Source organism: Hyaena hyaena, unplaced genomic scaffold (assembly GCF_003009895.1).
Source record: "Hyaena hyaena isolate Hyena2069 unplaced genomic scaffold, ASM300989v1 scaffold_120, whole genome shotgun sequence".
Lineage (NCBI taxonomy): Eukaryota > Metazoa > Chordata > Mammalia > Carnivora > Hyaenidae > Hyaena > Hyaena hyaena.
The window spans coordinates 2,466,328-2,489,827 of NW_024080752.1; the positions used below are offsets into that span (position 1 = coordinate 2,466,328).

Consider the following 23,500-nt stretch of genomic DNA (forward strand, 5'->3'; position numbering starts at 1 on the left):
ATACTTAGTAATGAGGAAAAGACCATAAAACATTTAATATTTTTATTTTATTTAAAAAACATTTAATATTTTAAAATATTGATCACATTTGAAATGATACTATTTTTGGCTACACTGGGTTAAATAAAAAATATTAAAATTAACTGCAATGGTTTCTTTTTTAAAGTGGCTACTATAAACTTAGATATGCGACTTGTTTTATATTTATACTGGACAGTGCTAACCTTGATAATCATGCCCAAACCTAAGAATCACTCTTGATTCTTCCCTTTCCCTCACTCATGTCAACTCATTTAGCAATACACGTCAGGTCTAATCACCAAATGTATCTTCAAATCATCCACTTTTTCCTACTGCTACTATTCATGCTACTCCCTTCCTAAAACCCTTCAATAGCTTCTACTGCACTTAAACTTACCAAGGTAGCAGACTACTTCTTCTACCATTCTTTGCTTTCTAAACTTCAGTTACATTGGCCTCCTTGCTAAGCACAACAAACTCTTTCTCACCTTAGGATTTTGTTCTGCTATTCCCTTTGGTCTCAAATACTGCCCTTAACTTATTCCCATTTAGGTCTTAGCTCAGAGAATACCTTCTCTTGAGCAACCTCCAAAATTTTGCCTGTTATCTCCCATAGAAAAACACTTTATTCAAATACCTTTTTACTTTCTTAACGGAGCATATTATAAGATACTATCTTTCCTTTTTGTAAAACTTATTTATGGTCTGTTCCCTTCACTAGGAACAGGAGAAGGAACCTTGTTGGTTTTGTTGCTGCTTAATCTATTCCAGTAGTTAGAACAGTGCCAGTTACAGATGCGTGTTCATGAAACAACTTCGATGAATAACTGCCTGCCAGACATATCTGCTTGGCTGGCCCACATAACACTTCAAACTCAACCACGTCAAAACAGAACCGTATAACATGTTATTCTTCTTCCCTTGTTTCTAATCTCTGGGAAGACATGACTATCCTTCCAACTGCTCCCCCCACACACCTGGGAGTCATCTTTGACATCTCCCTCTCATTCTCTTAACCCGCTCAACCAAATCACCAAACTCTCAATAACTACTTTGGCCACACACTTTACAGTATTTGTCACTGTCTCAGTCCAAGGCATTACTCTCACAGATTACTGTTTTTTTCCAAACCGTTTTCCATGCTCTGAGTTCTGCATTAGTCTCTAATCTGCCTACAACGCAAATCCATTTCTATGGCACTTCTACTTAAAATCTTTCAACAGTTTCCTGTTTACTCTCAAAAGCTAATTTCTGCACAGAGCATTCAAAATCTTCATGATTTAACATCTTCAAGAACATCTCTAGGCACTCTTAAGACAGCATTATCTTCTTCACTCAACACTCTCTTCCAAGTCTGTCTCCTAACCTTTGCATGCACTGCTTCCTCTGTCTGGAAGACTCTTCCCCAACTCCCTTATTAAAGCTAATTGCTTCCCCGGTCTCCCTCCCAGGTGAGTAAGGGATTTCTCCTGTATGGGAGTTCGCAGTATTCAGCAGTTTACCCTCATTTACTACTCATGTACCGTATTTACTTGCCTGTACTCTACCGTAGAAGATCAATTAAGGCAAGGATTCCGTAACAATCATTAGTTCAATGTTTACTCAAACTCAACGTTAAAGCATATAATATCAAAAGCTTGACAAGTTTTATCAATTGAAATCTTGAAAAAATTACACAAAAGAAAATATGGCTCCTATGCCATTTGCTTTGCTTCTCTTTGAGACAAAATGTTTTTTTTTTTAATTTTTATTTATTTCTAGGAGAGAGAGAGAGAGAGAGAGACAGCATGAGCAGGGGAGGGTCAGAGAGAGAGGGAGTCACAGACTGAAACAGGCTCCAGGCTCTGAGCTGGCAGTCAGCACAGAGCCCGACGCGGGGCTCGAACCCACGAACCGCGAGATCATGACCTAAGCGAAAGTCGGACGCTCAACCGACTAAGCCACCCAGGCGCCCCGAGACAAAATGTTTTAAGTTAAAGACTTACAGGTCTTTACCATGTCAATATCACAAAAGGATAACTGGAGAGAAAAAAATTACTTAAGTAATCGCAAAATCAAAGAGTAATATGAATTTATTCAAGCTTGTCAACTCTCCTGGATTAAACTCTTGGCGCTGTCTCAGATATTCCCAACTCCTAAATACAGGAAGCCAAAAGTTGCACGTTAGCAACTTGGGAAAGCCACGTTGGAAAAGTCATTCCCAGGCTCATCTGTTTAAAACATACCAGTGTGTTGAGTTTCTTAGCAAATCATCACAAGTAAATTAACTTCCGCAGACTTTTACTTTGTAAATCACCACCTCCAAACTTTTACTACTTTCTTAATAAAATACAACACAACAAAAGTCTTGACGTTCCAGCCCCGGAAAAACAGACCTCTACCTCTGAGGTGACAGTAATCCAAGAAAGATCAGCGAGCAATTACTTTAGGGTCTACTAAGTTACGAGACGCCTGCTACACCCTCGGTATGCTAAAAAAAAAAAAAGAAAGAAAGAAAGAAGGAAAAAGGCTATAGAAACAAGTACGTCTTCGCCATGAAACTGGTCAGTTTATGCGAAGTGGAGAAGGACCATCCTTCGTTCCTCCCCTTGTACCTCAGCCGCCACTCCTGTCCCAATAGGGCTAGTTGCATCTAGGGCCACTCTAAGTTAAATCTTAGCCTGCTGGCTGCTCTTCCGTCTCCCGGGACTCTGCTAGGGGACTCTGCTTAACTTCGGAGTGCGAATCCCCCGTCTCTCAGTGGTCTCGTCAGAGAGCTACGAAGGTAGGAACACGCACTTCAGTTTCCCAACCGCCAGCCCCCGCAGAAAGAGGCGGGAAGGCTCGGCCACCAGCCGGGGAGCTCCGCCGCGCACATGGCCGGCCGCAGCTCCCACCCCCGTGCCGCGCAGGCGCCGGGCGAGCCGGGACTTGCGGTCGCCGAGAGCAGATCATTCCGCCGCTTTCTTTGTGTGGCTCAAGCTTTACAAATGGCATATTTCCCTCCCGACCGTTAAAAAGAAAATCAGATCCTGTCGCCGCTTTCCTCCCGCCACAATGGGGTCGGGGAGTGAGTGGGAGAGCGATCTGCGGCCGAAGGCAGGGGCGGAAAGGCTCAGGCGCGGTCTTGACAAGGGCCGGGTCCGGGAGGGATGCTGGGAGCTTTGACTCACTCGCACACCATGTGTCCCTCCGCGCGCAGCACGGGGGACTTTTCGGTGGGGATTTTGGGCGCCGACCAGACGCGGCATTTTCGGAAAATAGCGCCCTGTGCAGCTGAAGCGCTTTGTGTGTAGCGGGGCCGCGTCAGCCCGGCCGGGTACGAGGCGCCTCGGGTCCCCGCACCACCTCCTGCTGCTCCCCCGTCGCCGCTCCCGAAGCTTTTCCAGGTCAGTGCGGGTCTGTGTAGGGCCCTGTTACCACCGGATGTGGAAGTTGATCTCTTCGCTGGTAAAAAATAATTCCACTTCCCCCGGAACCCAGATCATCCCCGCGATTTCCTGTTTATTGCATTAAGGCGCCGGGTTTCCGGGGCTCCTGGCCCCGCTTATTCCGCGGGGGTCGGCGGGGTCGGCCTGGGCGCCCGCGCCGCCCGCGCCGCCGCCGCGCTTTGTCCGCTGGGCACCCCGCTTCTGGGAGGGGCGGGCAGACATGGTGGCAGCCGCCGCCCCCTCCTCGGCCCCGGCGCGCCGCGGCCTCCCAGCCGGCCTGGTCCTGAGCAGCAGCCCCGGGGCCGGGATGGGGTCGGCACGGAGCGGCGGGGGCTCTGCGGGCGCCTGGAGGCGGGCGGAGGGCGGCCGAGAGAGGGAGGCAGGCTGGCGCGGCCCAGCCCGGCCTCGGCGCCAGCCGCCCCGGGAACTGCCGGCCTCTTTGTCTGGGCGGCCTGGCGACCCCGCCGGCCTCCCCGGAGCGGGGAAGGGGCGGCGGGGGCGGCCGCCCCGGGGCGCGCTGTGCTGTGGGGCCTGCGGGGCCGGGAGGCGCTCGGGCCGCGGCAGAAGCTGCCGGCTCGGACAGGGTTAACCGGAGGGCCCGGCCCAGTCCGCGCGGGGCCGATCTCGGCTACTGCCACGACCTCGGGGACTCAAGTCCCTGAGGGGACAAAGCCCGCCGCTCTGGATGCTCGGGACTTCTGCTGTTGGGACTCGGCCGCCGGGATCTGCGGGTGCATGGCTTCGGACAAGAAGTCGAGAATTTTGCCAGGTCATTTCTGCCTGGACACAGTGAATCAGTGTGTCTTTAGTGTGCTTCGTTGAAGCTGTCCTGCCGTGTTGAATCAGCGTGCCTAGCCTCAGGGGTGCATCGTGAAAACTGAAACCGAAGGAATTATATAGGCCTGCTTTGTGTGTGTTTTCCCACTTTAAGCTTGTTTTCAGTACACATACTCTTGTTTTAAACCTGATTGGACTGTGGTGAGCAGACGTCTGCTCAAAGGAGGGGTAGCGACCACAGTACTTTTGAAGGGGGCTTGGTAATGTGGAAATATTTTAAGTACTCTCTCCGAAGACTGATTTGCTGTCTGGATTCAGGCAAGTTGCTTTCTGAAGTCCTTCCCCCCACCTCTCTCGAAGTACAGTTTTTATCTGGAAAATGTTTTTGATGTAGTCCGTAAGTGATTCTTGTAATTTTCCATTCCAGAATTAAAGATGCACTGTAATTTATTATGCAGATGTTAGTGGTCGAAAAGTCTTTTTGCAGATAGTTTATTTCACTTGTAGACCCACCCAGCTTGGTTTAAGTGTCTTCGCAGTGACCCATATCGTCAGCCTTGACACTTCCACTTTCAGGCTCAGACTATGAATTTAAGGAAATTAAAGATGGGTTTATGGTTTTAAAAAAAGTTCTCTTTTTAAGTATTTCCTCAAAACAACAGCAACAACAAAATTCCATCACATATGCATAATCTGCATATGATCCTGGAGACTCAGGAAGATAATTTAAGTGACCTGTTAACACAAGTCACATATTGCCAAGAGTTGACATTGTATTTTGCCTTTTTGCAAGTCTTTTAAATGACTGCTTTAATACAAGAGCTAGATTTTTTAAATCTGCATTTTAAAATCTTTTGTGGTATCACACCATGTAATCTCTGGAAAACTTGGAGAACCCCACTGTATGCTTATGCCTTTTTTTTTTTTTAACTGAGAAAATCCTGTCACCGTACATGTCAAACTAGTGTATTATCCAAGATGCCTTTTAAAAATAAGAATAGGAAGGTTGATTTCTATACTTTTGTCTTGGTGCTAAGTTTTCTTAGATTTGGGATTTAGGTATATAATCAATATCAAGAATAAAGATTGCATAATCTGCATATGATCCTGGAGACTCAGGAAAATAATTTAAGTGACAAACCTTAATTTTCAATTCCACATCTTATTTTTAATGACCTCTGGAAGTAAAATATGAATTCCATAATAGATGTACCTGTGAAAACTTGTGTGTAAATGTAATATTTGAAGAAGGGACACTGTCAAAGCGCTGCAGGAGCACCAAATTTAAAAGGAATTCTGCGGTGAAACATTTGGTCAAACAATACTTTTGTAATGCATATACATGCCTTTAAAGTCTCCTAACTTAGAGTTTGAGTTCTCCTAACTTAGAGTTTGAGTTCAGTCTCTGTCAATCTGGGTATTTTCATTTGGGGGCGGTTATACTGTAAATATGCGAGAATTTAAGACTGTACTTTGGTTTAATCGTTTTGAAATGAAGCTAAATTCATTTCCAGTTGTTTCTGTGAACCGTAGTTTGATTCTGTCAGGCTGTAGTTCTCTACTGTTCCATCAACAGGAAGCATCTGGTCATTCCTGACATAATTGTTTGAAAATGCCAGGTATATTTTTGATGTTTGCTGTGCAAATAAAAATATCAGATTGGATCTCACCCTCCAGCATTTCTAAGATGCATTTATAATGGGCCTCATCTGTAGAATAGCCTCCCCCACCCCCGTCTTTTTGAGTACCTCATAAGTTAGGAACAGGTAAGGCAAAGAAATCAGGAATTCAGAACTCATATGAAATTTTGAATCATGAATTTATTTTGAGGTTGCAGTGTCCCTTGCAAGTAGCCTAAGTGTGAATGAACTCACTGATGGTCCGTCTCTCTCTTGGAAATATTAAAAAGCAGAGGGATGTGAAACGTTAAAGTTCAGGGAAACTTAGTGTTGTGATGAGTGTCATTTCTTTGGCCTCAGAGCTCTCCAACTAATAATCACACATTTCTATAGCATTAATGTGTCTATCTTGGTATTAGACTTAAATTTTTTGAAGGTGTTTTTCCATCATGCTTTCCAGAAGGTCAGTCTACTAGTAGTAAAGTCTATATGTTTTTCCACCTTGTTGATAACAGTTGTTTTGCACAGAGTAGATGTGTTGGTGCAGTCAGCTGTCAGTTCAGTTGTTGGTGGGCTAGTATACTTTAATTTAGGCTAAGTATGTCCATGATGTAAGTGTAGAGGCTAAAGCATGAAATGATTTCTCCACTGAAGGTGAATCCATATGCAGAGCCATTGATACATTTAGAAATAGGAATCTAAAACTCTTTGTCCTGGCTCTCTTAATCTTTTAATGGGAATAATTGGAAAGGCTGTTAGAGCCCAAGGTGCTAGTGCAAAAATAGAGACTGGCAAAGACTCAATCATTTTAACTGTATACTTAATGTGAATCAACACCATGGTATATATATATATTTTAAAGCAGATGTCATTTTGGAGTTGGTAGAACAACGTAGAAAGAGCAGGTGTTTTCCCTGCTTTACTTTACTTGTATTGGTTGCATTATACCTGGGATATTGTGTCAGCTTTTTAGGTAGTGTACTGTCACAATATGAGTGGGCCCTTGCATCAGTTCTCAGACTTCATATCAGAATCACTTGGAGAGCAAAAACATGGGAGCCCAAGCTTAAGTAGGATAGGGCCTGGGCCACTGTATTTTTTTCAAGTACCCCAAGTGATAGACACTCAAGTTTATACACCAGTGAGATATAGAGCATATCCAGAGGACCTTGATCATGGGAGAAATGGACATGAGGAAAGGAGAAAAGGCTGAAAAATAACATGTTTGGCTCAAAGAAGAAAAAGAAGCTCATCTGAGAAATGATAGCTATCTGTAAATACTTAAAAGTTTATCATACAGAAAGATCAGATTTGATCTGACTAGCAAGAACTAGTATCAGTGAGTAGTAGTAGGAGGCAGATTTCAACATTCTTTCAAAAGAAATTTCCACAAAACAGTAAAAATATAATGGGTTGGTTTGGGGGATAGACTCTGTTTTCACTGATGATGTTCATATTAGGGATTCTAGGGTGGAGGACTTAATATGCTGAATGAAAATTTGGGTTAGGTGTCCTAAAGTTTCCTGCAGAGTTTTCAGTTTTTATTATACAGGCCTAGGTTTCCGGTACAAAAGTAGAAGAGCAGAAGCTAATTGAGTAAAACAAGCTGGTTAACTTAACTGGATCATAGTTTTCACCTTCTTGGGTGAAGAGAAATGAGTATTAAGTGAGAGAGGTCTTTGGTGAGGGCTTTAAACCCAGCTGTAATTTGGCCGACTCAAAGCCTTAAGAATGGTCATACCTTCTGACATGAAATTTTCATTTAAGGGAATTTTTCTTGATGTATAATAAGGGTGTGTGTGCAACGATTTAGCTGTGAGCATACCAATTGCAGCACTGTTGATAGTAAAAGCTGTGTATTAACATTTGATCCCATTCCCACTTGGAGTATATATATATGAAGTAGAAAATATCTCCATTTTCCAGAAGAGAAAACAGGCATTGAGAGAGCTTGTCTAAGGTAGAAGAGTTACTACGTGGTAGAGCCAGGACTTGGATCCAAGCAGTTTGACTCTAGAGTCAGTAATTCTTGATCACTATACTGTAAAAGTGTACACAACCTAAATGTTTAACAGTGATTGTTAGGATACATACTCATAATGGGGTACTGCCTAGCTATTAAAATATGATGTTAGAAGATGGTAAAGTCATGAAGAGATGTCGTGATATATGTTAAGTGAAAAAAGTAGATTTAAAAGCAATTCCATTTTGGTTAAAAAACAATACAGTTGACCCTTGAACAATAGGGCTTTGAACTACTTGGGTCCACTTACACACAGGTTTTTGTTTGTTTTGTACCGTACTGTACTGTAAGTATTTTCTCATGATTTTCTTAACATTTTCTTCCCTGTAGCTCACTTTACTGTAAGAATACAGTATGTAACGTATACAAAATATGTATATAGACTGTATATGTTTTCCATAATTATGCTTCAAGTAGGTAGTAGGCTATTAATAGTTACGTTTCCGGTGAGAGAAAAGTTATACTCAAGATTTTCAGTTTTCAACTGTGTGTGTATATGGGGGTATGTGTGCGCCTTCCTAAGCCCTGCATTGTTCAAGGAAAAATTGTATTGACGTCTGGAAGGGTATATGCCAAATTGTTAATTGGTTATTTCTGAGTGTAGTTTTAAAAGTGATTATTTTCTTCTTGCTTATCCAGGTTTTCTGACTATTGAAATGAATATATATTTTTGTGTATTTCTTGTAGTGAAAAGCATATAAAAATGTTAAATTTCAATAAAAAATTAAAGATGATTAGCATAAACTGAGGAGTGTGGGTTTTATACTATGCAATTTATGCAGTTTGACTTAGGGATTGCACATAAATGAGAATTTGTACGTGCATGAAGTGTTTTGTATTTTTTTAAGTTTGTTTCCTTACCATTCTAATAGTAATACATTAATTGAATAGAGAAAACAATCACAAAGTCCTACCATTCTATCATAATCAGTTCTCTATTTTGTGTTTCCTTCCTCTTATGTGTAATATTTTAAATGTTGTATTTATCCCAGTTTAGTCATTCTCTAGCTTTGTGACTTTAGACAATTTACTTAATCTCTTTGTGCCTCAGTTTCCTCCTTTGTAAACCAGGGATACTTATAATACGTACATTGTGGTGGTTGGAAGGATTAAATGATTTACTCTGTATAAAGTGATCAGAACAGTGTCTGACACATTTAATAGGTCAGCAAATGTTAGCCATTAGTATTATAGGATCATAGCCCACTAAAATCCTTGGGGTCTCGTAGGTTTTGGAATTAATAATTTTTTGGATATAGGCAAGGTAATAATATAACCTTTCAACAGAATCCAGTCCTCTTCAAACATATTACTATTTCTGCAGCAAAATGTATGAACATTTTTACCAAATGGGGTAAAGACTATGAATAGCTTCTTGTCAGTTCAGATAAGGTTTTAACTGTCAAAAAAGAGTTTTTGTATTTTGGAATTGCAGTTAAGAAACCTGTAGAATATTTATTCAGTTTTGAGTCCTATTTTAATGTTAAAACATATACCTTTTCATATATTATTATATAGCTTTATAATCCATGGTAATTTAACAATTAAAAAGAAAACAAAATGTCCACTTCTATTTGGTTATAAAATATGCTAAACCTCCACCAATATTGTCAGCACAGAGCCCGACGTGGGGCTTGAACCCACGAACCGTGAGATCATGACCTGAGCCGAAGTTAGACGCTTAACCGAATGAGCCACCCAAGGGCCCCAATATTAGTTTCAGATGTACAGTGTAGTAATTTAATAGTTCTGTACATCACCCTATGTTCATCATAGCAAGTGTACTATTTAATCTCCATCACTTATTTTACCCATTTCCCCCTCCCCCCCCACCTCCCCACTCTGGTAACCATTTAGATAGTTCTCTATAATTAAGAGTGTTTCTTGCTTTGACTCATCTCTTCCCCTTGTTTTGTTTCTTAAATTCCACATACTAGTGAAATCATACGGTATTTGTCTTTATCTGACTGATTTTGCTTAGCATTATACTCGCTAGCCCTGTGTTGTTGCAAATGGCAAGATATTTTTTTAATAGCTGAATAACATTCCATTGCATACACACTCACACACACACGTTTCACATCTTTATCCATTCATCGATCGATGGACACTTGGGTTGCTTCCATACTTTGGCTTTTGTAAATAATGCTGCTATAAATATAGGGGTGCATGTTTACCTTTGAATTAGTGTTTTTGTTTTCTTTGGGTAAATATCCAGTAGTGTGATTATTGTAACTTGGTTTACTACAGTACTCATTGTTTAAAGGAAGTGAGTAGAGGCCACTGTGGTACTTCTGTTTTAATATGCTCTTCCATTCTGCAGATGTGGAAACTAGGTGGATATTTACCCTAAGTCATAATATTAATTGTAGAACTGGACACTGGAATTAGGTCATTTCCTCTCATAAAATTGGATGTCCAGCCCTTTTGATTCCTGTACTCTTGTGTATACAGCACTTAACCATGTATCCAAACAGAGAGAAAACATTTAACCTGTGCCTTAGTCTGAGCTGCTATAAAAAAAAAAAAACCCACAGACTTGGTTCCTTATAAACAACAGAACTTTATTTCTCACAGTTCTGAAGGCTGGGAGGTCCAGGATCAAGGTGCTCGCACGGTTGAGGTCTGGTGAGGACCCTCTTCCAAATTGCAGATTTCTCCATTGTATCCTCACATGGTAGAAGGGGCAAGGGAGCTCTCTTGGGTCTTTCCTTATAAGGATATAAATCTTATTCATGATCTTTCCTCATGACCGAATCACCTCCCAAACATCCACTCCATAATACCATCACTTTGGCATACAAATTTGGGGGTGGGGGAGAGACACATAGGCATTCAGACTATACCTGACAGTATGGTGTTGATGGGAAAGTGAATGATCTGAAAGATTTCCCTTACATCCTGGCTTATGTGAACTCTTACATCTTTGCCCCTGTGATTATTCCACCTGTGCCTTCAGCCATTCCTTTCATACAGACTCAGAGTCTCTTAGTTTATTCCTGTATGCATTAGGTATAGCCTGAACTTGACACCAGTCACCTTTCATATTTACCTGTTGTTAAGTCTTTCCATTATGTGTCTCCTCTGTTTTTCTTCACAGGTCATAGCATATTTATGGAGGAAGGTGGGTAATTATGAAGATTTCATGGCCACTGAATCTATGCTGAACAATTCCCAATGGGCCTTTGCTACCTCTTGGCCATCGTTTTATTAATCTCATATTTTTATGCTTTCTCATATATCTCCTTTCTCTTTTTCAAAAGATGCCATTGATTTCAACTTAATTGAAAAAGTGAATAGAGGGGCGCCTGGGTGGCTCATTTGGTTGAATGTCCAACTTGTTATTTCAGCTCGAGTCATGATCCTAGGGTTGTGGGAACAAGGCCCCCGCATTGGGCTCTGCACTGAGTGTGGAGCCTGCTTAAGATTCTCTTTCTCCCCCTGCTCCCCACTTGTGTGCTCCCCTCACGCTCTCTCTCCCCCTCTCTCCCTCCCTCCCAAAAAAGTGAATAGAGTATAAGCTTGCACATTTTTTTTCATTGTCACCATGATGAATCTATTCTTTCATCTTATTTTGTGAACTAGATGGAAGTGGATTCTTTTTTGCTTTTCTAGGAATCTTGCTGCCACACTTAACTTTTCCTCTCTGATCACTTTGATCATTATTGGCAATGGTTGGGTAATAAATCTAAAAGTGATGGAAATTGTTCAGTTTTTCTTTGTAAGTTTTATCATCATCATACTTAAATCTTAAAGTTGTTTATCATATGTTTCTAATTTATTATTTATACCGATTAGTCAGCACAATTCTTTAGATTACTCTTTACTGGATCTCTGTTTGTCCCGAGGCTTTGCTTTGTCTATTATTTCCCTTTCTAGCTTTAGAGTCTCCTCTTCCAATCCATCCTACATCTGGCTGCCAGAATAATTTTCTGAAAACTTTTTTGAACCCACTGCTATTAAACCTAAACAGCGGAAGGGAGACCATGTGCTACTGGCCTTTGCACTCTGCATTGTGCCAAGCAAAGTGGATTGAACTTCTACTGAATAAATGTTTGAATGGATCACTGTTTGCTCAAAATATTGAATGACTTCCAATTGTCTGCAGGATAAAGTCCAAACTCTGCTTTCTGGCTTTCAAACCTTTCATATTGTGCTTCTTCAACCTTACTTCAACCTGTTTCCTCTGTATTATACCATGCTCAGGCACAATTTCGTATATTCTTCCTTTTCCTTTTCCTTGATAGTCCTGTCAGAGCCTATTGAGACATGTTTGCTTTGTGCTGGGCCTTGTCCTAATTGATGGTGGTATAGTAATGAAAGCAGAAGACAGACTTTCTGTTCTCTTGGAGCTGATGTTTGGGATGAGAGGGGAGGAAAAGCACAGTAAATAAATTTTCAGGTGGTAGTGAGTGGAATGAAAAGGAATAAAACTTGATAAGGGGGTTAGAATGGTGGTAGGTGGTTGCTATTTTAGGTGGTCAGGGAAATATCTCTTTGGGTGTCCTGGAACAAGGGAGTAAACCATGCAGTTATATAAGTGAAGAGCTTTCTGGGCAGAAGAAACAACATGTGCAAGACCCTTAGGTGGGAACATGTTTGGCTTCTTTGAATAATGACGAAGGCTTGTCTGCCTAGAGCAGAATGAGTAAGGAGTGACAGATTAGAAAGGAAGTGGGGAGCTAGACTGTGCTCCAAATGTCTTTCATTGAAGAAGCCTTTCATGACTACATCACTTGTTTGTTGATTTAAAGCTTCTCGGAATCCATGTAGCAACTGTGGAAGTTGCTTTCAAATCATTATTTTTTTAATGTGACCCACAGTAAAAAAAATGTATTTTGCATCAATAATGTATATACATGTTGCTATATGTACGTGTGTGTTGTGTGTGCATGTGTATAACCGGAACAAAGATTTCATGAAACATGGCTTACTTTTACTATATTTGATGTATGGTGATACTTTTAAAAATGTTGGCTTTAACCCACTAAGTGATTTCACAGTCTGCTAAAGGGTCATGACCTACAGCTTGAAAAACAGTGATCTACAGTACATGCCCACTTAAAAAAAAGAACCACAGACCACTCTTATTATAATCCACATATCCTTTCAGGTTATGAAGTATCTTCAGTTAAAGAGCATGATGTCAATTATTTTGTATATAGGTTTTTAGTGTTGTATTGCTGAATAGAGAGACTTGTTTACAAATAAACTTGTTTAATTTGGGCAAATAGCTATTGACTGGGATACTAGAATCTGCTGAATACTAAAATACACATAAGAATGAGATAAACCCTGCCTGACTTTCTAAGACTTATAGGAGAGGAGGGCTTGTAAACAAATCCTTGTAATAGAGTGGAATCCGTATATTAATGGAAGTAGGTTCAGGACACAATGAGAAAATAGAGAAATGATTAATTCTTTTTGCCGAGAAGGGCAACAGGAGCTGGTTGGAGGATGTAATGTCTGAACTGAGTTTTGGAGGAAGAATATGAATACATGGTGAGGTAATTTGGGGTAAGGAGACTTCTCAGGTAAAATAACATATAAAGGAATGATATCACAAGACAGAATAGTATGAAGGGGTAATTATAGGTAACTGTGTATTGTTCGAGTATAAATGCAAGTAGGAAGTGGTGAGTTGATGAAGCCACAGTGAGGCAGGGGCCAGATCCAGAAAAGTCTGAAATGCATTGTAGGAAGTTGCTACATGGGAAGTAGAGATATCATCTCTCCGTAAGTTCGATATAGCCAGTTTTTCCTCAAGTGATGAAATACATTTCTATTTCCTCAATTGTGCCTTGGAGGAAGTTGGTCTACATTTTTGGGCTATGTTGTACCAAGTAAAGTTTTTTTTTAAGTATTAAACTTTAGGGGCGCCTGGGAGGCTCAGTTGATAAAGCATACGACTTCAGCTCAGGTGATGATCTCACAGTTTGTGAGTTCGAGTCCCGCATCAAGCTCTGTGCTGACAGCTCAGAGCCTGGAACCTGTTTCAGATTCTGTCTCCTTCTCTCTCTCTGCCCCTTCCCTGCTTACATTCTGTCTTTCTCTATCTCAGAAATAAAATTTAAAAAAAAAACAACCTTAAACTTTCATCCATTGCAATGTTAAATTGACTCTATAAGAAGCATTTCAGAACAGAGACCCACTGAGGAAATGTGAGATTCACATTTCAGGGTAATTCTGGGATTTATGTTTATGAAGTAGAGTGGTAGGTAGCCAACTGTTCTCACTTCAAGTTAAATATACATATGGTCAAACTCTGCATTTGATAGGTGATTGGAATACATGACTCTGTTTTAGGAAGATATTTTCATAAATGTGGCCAAACCTCAGTTTAAGACTTTATGACAATGTTCAAAATGCAGAAATTTCAAATACACTTTGAAGAATATTTGCAATGTATATGATAAACAAGAAATACATATAATGCACTTCTACAAAGAAACAGTGACATAGAAAAACACGGAATACAAACCAGCAGTTTCAGATGAGAAGATGTAAGTGGCCAACAAATATTTGATAAGTTACGCAATCTCATTAGTAATTTGAGAGCTACATGTTAAAGTTAAAATAGGCAAAATTTTAAAAGCTTGCTAATGTTAAAATTGACTATATTGTGAGGAAGTAATAAATATTATATAAACTGTTGTTGGGAGTGTAAGTTGGTTTGGGGATGCAAATTGATGTGGGCAATTTGTTAGCATCTGTTAATTTAAAATGGTATTCCCAACAAATTTATTGCTTGTTTTCTGCACTAGAGGAACCCTATTTTTTGTGCATAAGGAAGCATGTACAAGTATGTTCATTGCAGCAGTTTATAGTAGTAAAAAATCTGGAAAAATAAACAAAACTCGTTATAGTAGTAAAATAACCAAGTAAATTGGTATATTCATACTATGGAATAAAATGTCATTTGAAGAAATGAACACGACATATACTGAGTGATAGGTTACAGAACAGTATATACACTATGTTATTAAATATATACGTAAGGAAAAAAACCAGAACAATGCTGTATTTTGAAGGGGCAGGTACATGTATATGCATGCAAATGTGAAGAATATGGTCTGGTAAGATAAATCCTGAACTGGTAATAAAATGCTTAACTCTTGGGTGATGGATAGAGGATTGGGTTTGGGGAGGAGAGAGAGGGAGGGACAATTGGAGGGAAGCTTTTTCAGTAATCTTTAAAATTTAAAAATTAGAATATTACAGTGTATATTTAAAAATTCATTAAAATAATAATAATCAGTTGACAATAGGATGGACAATGGTTGGGACTGAAGGAAACCAGTTAAGGAGGTACTTCATTAACATAGGCATGAGAGGGGCGCCTGGGTGGCTTAGTCCTTTAAGCATCTGATTTTGGCTTAGGTCATGATCTCACAGTTTGTGGGTTCGAGCCCTGCATCAGGCTCTGTGCTGACAGCTCAGAGTCCAGAGCCTGCTTCGGAATCTGTGTCTCCCTCTCACTCTGCCCATCCCCTGCTGGCACTCTGTCTCTCAAAAATGAATAAATGTTAAAAAAAAAAAAATTAAAAGTAGTCATGAGAATGCAGTGGCAAAGACAGGGGAGAGAAGAGGACTAATTTATAAATGACATGAGGGTAATTTCATAATGTGTATCAACATTACAATTGTATTTACTTCAGGGAATTTATAGTTAAATGAAATGATATATTCACACAGTTATTAGTTGCAGTATTGTTTATAATAGTAATAGTGTCCATCCATAATAAACTAAGACCTATCCACACAATACCATACTAAGCAGCTGTACAAAAAATGAGGAAGCTGTCTGTGGACTAATAGGAAAAGATCTCCAGGATGTGTTAAGTAAGAAAAGGCAGTGGAGAACAGTGTATGTAGTAATGCTATCTTTTGGTAATAATAGAAATAGTGGGAGGATACTCATGAAACTATTAAAGGTGATTATTTGTGGCTCTTGGGAATGGTAATAGTGTAAATACTTCCATTGAGACTTTCAATGCATACATTTTTGTGTTTGGATTTTTGAGCTATGTGAAACTATTGCCTGTTTGAGAAAAAAGAAATTAAGAGAAATATAGATGCGAAATAGACCTATAGTATTTGATGACCAGTTGTGTGTAGAGACATAAGGGAGAGCAGGAAGTTAAGGATAGCTCTCAGATTTCCAATTTGGGAGGTAAAAAAGGTAGTAGCAACATCAGGAAGATTAGGGTTTGGCATATGCATGGGAAGCTCTGGACTGAATGTCTAGATGAATCCTTACACCTTCTTAGTTTAGTGTTTGAGTGTATTTGTATATGTGTGTATAATTTATGTGTTTCAGATAAGGAACTTGAGCTTATTTTAAGCATGAATATTAAATAGTCATCAATAAATATTTTTTATCCTTAGATTACATTTGTGTTCTAGGTTTTATGGAGAACAGCTTTGTAATGACCTCATAATTTTACAGTTAAATAGGGACATTGATATGCTCAGATAGAATGTAGATAGGGAAATAGAGAATGTAGATCTGATAAATACATAGCTTATGTGGGAATTAGGAACTTAATTTATTACCATGGTTCTGATTTAATCACATCTTTTGGTACCAGAAATTCAAAGAAATAAACATAGCTTTGTATAAGATGTGATCTTTAGGGTACCTGAAATTATACTGTAATATTTAAAACAATATTAAAACTGGTTTAGACAAGCTTATAGTAGAGCATGAAAGTTATTTTTTATATAGTATGCTTGGGAGTAACTGTATATAAGATAAGGAAGTTTAACCTAACGGAGAAAAGGAGTCACAACATTCTGGGTACTGCCTAAAAAGAAGCTCATGCTATATAATTTGGGATTTAAAATTTATTTGAATGAGTTAGAATTCAGAATCTAATTTTGAGGCCCTAATCTATCCATATACCTTTTACCTGATTTCTGTTGGTCTAGAGTAAAAAATAAAACAGGAGCACAGATAAAGCACATACATGCCAGGACTTGCAGATGAATGTAGTAAATCTTCTCTAGGTTTATGTTAATAAGGATTTGGGTGTGGAATAGCAAGCAGTACAATAGAGATGCTAAGTAGTTCTGGCTTGAGATTTAAAATTTTAACCATTTTATATCTGAAGAAAAGACATTTTGCTGGCAATAGTTTTCTTTTAAAAAAGCATTAAAAACACAAATAACGTTCTCTGTATAATCCTGTAACACTTAGAAATGGTTTTGCTTTAGTGAGAGTGAGACTGTTTTGTCACCTCCAACCTATGCTTACCCCAGTATCCCCCGCCTTTCTCAGCACCTCCGTCCTCTGGAGCTTTAGGAAACACAGTTTGAGAAATACTGGATTCGTGGAAGGGGCTCTAGTTTGGGCTTAGATGGATTCTTACCTCATATATATGTTTTTGTTTGTTTGTTTTGTTGTTTTTAGCACATACCACAAAATTTAATTCGTAGAATAAAAAGTGGGAATACATGAATAGATATAAGATGTTCCCAGATGGTAAATTTGAAGTGATAAATAAACCAGTTCTTTGTACATTAATTCAGTATACCTTTGCTCCTGAGCTTCAAAGATCTCATCCACTCCTTTGGCTTTTAATGCCATTTTATATGCTGATGGGTCCCAAAAGTATACTTATAGCCCTGACCTCTCTTTTTAAACAATTTTTTTTATGTTCGTTTATTTTTGAGAGAGAGAGCGCGAGCGAGTGCACAAGGGAGCAAGCAAGTGGGGGAGGGGCAGAGAGAGAGAGGGAGTCACAGAATCCTAAGCAGGCTCCAGGCTCTGAGCTGTCAGCACAGAGCCCAGTGTGGGGCCCGAACCCACACACTGTGAGATCACGACCTGAGCTGAAATCAAGAGTCGGACTCTTAACCTACTGAGCCACCCAGGAGCTCCCTGTTTTAAATAAATAGCCACATGCATCATAGTGCAGTTCTATAGGATATACTTTGGGCAGAATGAAATTGATACCACATGGGAGGAAAGAAATGTAATAAGGGCTGAAAAGTAAAGTGATACATATTTGGAAAATGAAAATGAATCTTAACTGCATAAAACAGTGAGAATGTCTAATGGATTAAAAGACAAAGCAATAGCAGAAGGAGAGTAAAGAGTTCTAGGTTCTAATGTCTTTGTATTATGTAGAAGGAGGGTCAATTTTAAAAATACCATTTGTATGGAAAACTTTAAATATGTAAAAGCAAAGGAGAGTATAATGAACCCCTCATGTATTCATTGACCAATGATGATCAACTCAAGACTAAATTGGTTTCTTACATACTCCTCTTTTTTATTTTATTTTATTTTATTTTATTTTATTTTATTTTATTTTTTAAGTTTTAAGTTTTTAAATTTATTTTGAGAGAGAGTGAGCTATCTAGCAGGGTAGGGACAGAGAGAGAGAGAGAATCCCAAGCAGGTTCCTCACCATCATTGTGGAGCCTGATGTGGGGCTCGAACCCACAAACTGTGAGATTGTACACTGAGCTGAAACCAAGAATTGGATGCTTAACTGACTGAGCCACCCAGGTGCCCCTTTCTTTTATTTTTTAGAGAGTGCAAGCTTGAGTGGTGGAGGAGAGAGAGAGAGAGAGAGAGAGAGAGAGAGAGAATATAAATCTTAAGCAGGCTCCACACCCAGCGCAGATCCTATCGATCATGACCCGAGCTGAAATCAAGAGTCAGACATTTAACTGACTAAGCCACCCAGGCTCCCCACAACTGCTGATAGTTTTTTTGTTTTGTTTTTTAATGCAACATTCACATTTATTGAAATATCTTATGGAACAAAAAAGGGGAGTACTGAACATCTAACAACTGGAAACTTTCTCAGGTATTTCTTTAACTATCCAAAATGATTTTTTTTTTTTTTTTACCAACTCACTTTTTTAGGTCAGTTTTAGGTTCACAGCAAACTTGAGGGGAAGGTATTTCTTATACACCATCTGCCCCATATATGCATAACCTCCCCCGTTATCAGTATCCCCCATCAGAGTATTACATTTGTTATAATTGATGAAACTACACTGACACATCATAGTCACCCAAAGTCTATGGTTTCCATTATGATTCATTACCAATGTTGTATATTCTATGCACTTGGGCAAATGTATAATGACATGTGTCTGTCATTATGGTACCATACCGAGTATTTTACTGCTCCATAAAAAAAAGATTTAAAAAATTTTACATTTAGTTTCTTCAAATTGTCATCCAAACAGGGTCTACGCATTGCCATTGACTGATGCTTGCTTAGGTCTTTATTTATTTTTTTAAATGTTTATTTTTTAATTTTTTTAAACATTTATTTATTTTTTGAGAGACAGAGAGAGACAGAGCTTGAGCAGGGGAGGGACAGAGAGAGAGGGAGTCACAGACTCCAAAGCAGGCTCCATGCTCTGAGTTGTCAGCACAGAGCCAGATGCAGGGCTCGAATTCATGATTTGCAAGATGATGACCTGAGCCGAAGTCAGACGCCCAACTGACTGAGCCACCCAGGCGCCTCTGTAGTGTTTGTTTGTTATTGAGAGAGTGCAAGCAGGACAGAGGATCTGAAGTGGGCTGTGTGCAGACAGCAGAGAGCCCAATGCAGGGCTCAAGCTCATGAACCATGAGATCGTGATCTGAGCTGAAGTCAAGAGTCAGACGCTTAACTGATCGAGCTATTTAGGTGCCCCTGCTTGGGTCTTTTAAAGCAAGATTTTGGTTAACTCTAGATTTTTAACACATGGTATAATTCTTAGGGAACCATGACAAGAACAAAACTAGAGGCTATAACTTCCAAATCAGAAGAAATAGATAAAATGTTAAAAAAGAATCAGTCCAAAAGAAGACAGAGAAAAGAAACGGAACAGGTAACAAATGGAGAGAGCACAAAATTAGATGCTAGATTTAAACCTAGATATATAATAGTTAAAGGTAAAAATTAGATGATTACACACGTATCATCCTAGCCTAAGGTACCATCACCTCTTGCCTTCAGTAATTTCCTAAGTAGTATACCTGCCTCAATTCTTGCCTCCCTCTATGTATGACCCATATAATAATAGGAGTCATTTTTAAAAAATATAAATCAGCTCTCTTCTGCTGTCTTTCCGTGCCACTGTAATGGTGCACATAAATGTCCTGGCAGATTCTCTCAAGAGCATTAACAATGCCAAAAAGAGAGGCAAACACCAGATTTTTATCAGGCCATGCTCCAAAGTCGTTGTCTGGTTTCTAACTGTGATGATAAAGCATGGTTACATTGCTGATTTTGAAATCGTTGATGATCACATTGCTGGGAAAACTGTTGGGAACTTCATGGACGGGTTAAACTGTGGAGTTATCAGCCCCAGATTTGATGTACAACTCAAAGATGTAGAAAAATGGCAGAATAATCTGCTCCTATATTGCCAGTTTAGTTTCATTGTACTAATCTCATCTGGCATCATGGACCATGAAGAAGGAAGATGAAAACACACAGGAGGGAAAGTCCTGGGAATTTTTTTTCTAGGAATATAATACATATGTGCAAATAAACTGCCTCAGTGGACCATATGCATGTGTGCTTGTGTATATACTTATAAATCATATCACAACACTCTCCTGTTTAAAACATTCCAACAACTTCCTAGTAAATTCAATGAAGTCCATACTTCTTAGTAGTGCCTATAAGGCCCTACATGATGGGGCCCATTCCTGTCTCTGTAATTGCCTATCCTGCTACTGTTTTTCACTCAAGCTCAGGGCCCTTATACTTGCTCTGTCATCTCCCTGGATCACCAGGAGCAGTCAGAATTCTTAGTTCCTAAGAAAAAAAGCTTACTTCTGAAAACCGGAAACCAGTCTGGCTAATTTAGCAGAAAAGGAATTTGTCTCAGGAAGAAACAAACCATCAGTGTCATTGGAATCTGCTTCCATTCTTGCCATAATGGATTCTATATACTTACTGCTTTTTTATGCATTATTTTCTAAGTTAAAGTCCATCATGGATGCTTCTTTATTGGAGTGGAGGTCATGTAATTGCACCCTAGATGCATGGGAAGCTGGAAAAGCAAATATTTAGCCTCACTAGTAGGTAGAAATTTCTGGCTTCTTTCAGGACTCATCAGAGGGGAATTCCTTGGACATATGAAGATGTTTTGATGCTGAGCCAAAAGAGTGACCTGTCCTTTATGATGCTTTTCTCTGGAATCCTTCCTTGCTTTGCTTCCTTCATTAATTCACATTTCTTATTTTTTAAAACATGTTTATTTATTTTTGAGACAGAGATACATAGTGTGAGTCGGCGAGGGGCAGAGAAAGGGAGACACAGAATCTAAAGCAGGCTCCAGGCTCTGAATTGTCAGCACAGAACCCGATGCGGGGCTCGAACTCACCAACTGTGAGATCATGACCTGAGCCCAAGCCCAACTGACTGAGCCACCCAGGCATGCCCCGCCCCCTTAGTTCACATTTCTAATCAAATGTCCTCTCCTCAAAGAGGACTTTTCTTAGGCTTTGTCTAAAATGGCATTTCCCCATCTCTAATCCAGTATTCTCTCTTTACTTATTCTGCCTTACATTTTCTTCATAGCATTTACCCTTACCAGTACCACTGTGATTGATTGATTGATTGATTGCTAGCCTCTCCCCCAGGAACACAAGCTCCATGAGGGTAGGGACTTGTTTTTGTTTACCTTTCTGTTGGCACACGTACGCTTAGTAAAAATTTGTTTAATGAATGAAGGGAAAACATAGATAGTGGCATAAATGTCTGAGAAAATTTAAAGGGAAGGATTGTTGAGGAATTAGCTCATTTAAGGAAGGTTTATTGGAGGGACACCTGGGTGGCTCAGTTGGTTGAGTGTCCGACTTTGGCTCAGGTCATGATCTTGTGGTTTGTGAGTTTAGAGCCCCACATTGGCCTCTGTACTGACAGTTCAGAGCCTGAAGCTTGCTTCAGATTCTGTGTCTCCTTCTCTCTCTGCCCCTTACCTGCTCGTGCTCCCTCTCTTTCTCTCTCTCTCAAGAATAAACAAACATTAAAAAAATTAAAATAATTTAAAAAAGGAAAGTTTATAGGAGAGGAGAAATTTTTGAAGTGGGCTTTGATTGAAGGATTTGGAGACAAGGAATGTAGCCATCTAAACTGGGCAAATAGCATGAGGGAAGGCATTGGGTATGGAGTAAGGTGAGCACATATCGAATAAGAATTGTTTAGAATCTCATGGCTGTCTGGGCCCTTTATGAAGTGGGAGTTCATAAAGGGAGTAAAAGTGGACAAGGTGAAGGTGTGAGGTTAGAGCAGGTGATAGAGGGCCTTGAACTAATAATAATAAGGTGAAGTCTATTGACTTACTTGCTAGAAAGTAAAAGATTACTAGTTTTTATTTAAAAATAAACTGGTATTTTCACATAGTTCTATGTAGGTGTAAAATAGCATGAGGTAAATCTCTTTGGAGAATTTTCCAGGAAATATATGAAGAAGAAAAAAAAGCAAAGTGCAGAACAGTGTGTGTAGTATGCTCTCTTGGTATACCAAGTGTGTGTGTGCAAGTAAGAATATATATATTTGTTTATGTTGCAGAAAGAAAAACTGAAAAGACAAACCAGAAACTAATAAAATGGTTACCTTGGGGTTAGGGGGAGGGAGGAAGTGGGAATGATGTGAAGGAAATAGGAATGGAAGTGAGGTTCCTGTTTAGTTTTGACTTTTGAATTATGTAAATGTTTTACACATTCAGAAGTTACAATTAAATGAAAATAAAAACAGTCTCTAAAATTGGGAACAAACGAACAAATGAACCTGTTGTATATCAAAATAGTTATTTAAATACATGGAGAAAAACACACACTCTCAAGTGACTTTTGAGCCCTATATCAAAAGGCATATATGCTAAGGACAAAAAGAACTGCAGAGAAATCTTCATTCATTTCATTGCTAGTTGTAATATTGGTGTTTTTATTCTGATACCATTGGATGCATGTTGTAGGTTAAAGCCAATAAATAAGATTTTATGCTTATATGTTAGAAGCCAATAGAAATACAAGTATAAAATCAAAGGAGTGAGGCAAAAAGAATATTTATAATGTTGAACTTGAATTATAAATGTCAGTATGAATTCAGGATTTAAAATATATGTATTTCATAATTCCATCCAAATACATATTTCTTTCTTAGTTTTGTCCTCTGAAAGGACCTTGAAAGTGTGTCACTTTTGTAGATGACAAGTACTTGTATTACCTCAGTTTTGGTCTTTAAATACTTCTATTTATTTATTGAAGAAATGACTGATTACAAGACTGAGGCAGGGAACGTACATAGTGAACCTGGAACAATTTGCTCCAGAAGCAAGAAAGCTTTCGAAGACACAACAAAAGCCTACCTGAAGAAGCTCTTTTTGGTCAAAATTGAGACAGTTTGAACATAAAAAAGAATAAGGGGAGTAATTTGAAACAACATATAACAATAAAAAAGAAAACTGGAGATGGCTATTGCCTATTCTTTACTCTGAAAATTGGTAATTTAACATTTGAATTGTCTTTTTTGGTAGAAATGTTTTACAGTTAGTGAGGAATGCCAGATAATAAATATAGAAAGAATTATAGAATTAGGAAGTCACAATTTATTACAGCCTTTTATGAAATACTTAACTTGGGCCAGGATCATTAATGGATGCTCAGATTGTTAGGCAAAATG

The 23,500-nt window shown here is 39.2% G+C and overlaps 2 protein-coding genes across 4 annotated transcripts in view; both read left to right on the top strand.

Moving 5' to 3' along the window:
* The first annotated feature begins 3,198 nt into the window (after positions 1 to 3,198).
* Positions 3,199 to 23,500, top strand: part of GABPB1 (GA binding protein transcription factor subunit beta 1) — a 65,468-nt gene continuing 45,166 nt past the window's right edge. For all 3 annotated transcript variants that reach the window (XM_039237110.1, XM_039237112.1, XM_039237111.1), the window contains exon 1: positions 3,199 to 3,389. The gene's annotated coding sequence lies outside the window, so the exon portion shown is untranslated. The remainder of the gene's footprint in view (positions 3,390 to 23,500) is intronic.
* LOC120235017 (40S ribosomal protein S15a-like) lies at positions 19,945 to 20,357 on the top strand. The gene has a single exon (XM_039237115.1). It carries the CDS (start codon positions 19,945 to 19,947, stop codon positions 20,290 to 20,292), a length of 348 nt encoding a protein of 115 aa, XP_039093046.1. The 3' UTR covers positions 20,293 to 20,357.

Bases quoted from the DNA above. Each gene is read 5' to 3' on its own strand.
- LOC120235017 (XM_039237115.1), top strand. From the start codon at position 19,945: ATGGTGCACATAAATGTCCTGGCAGATTCTCTCAAGAGCATTAACAAT.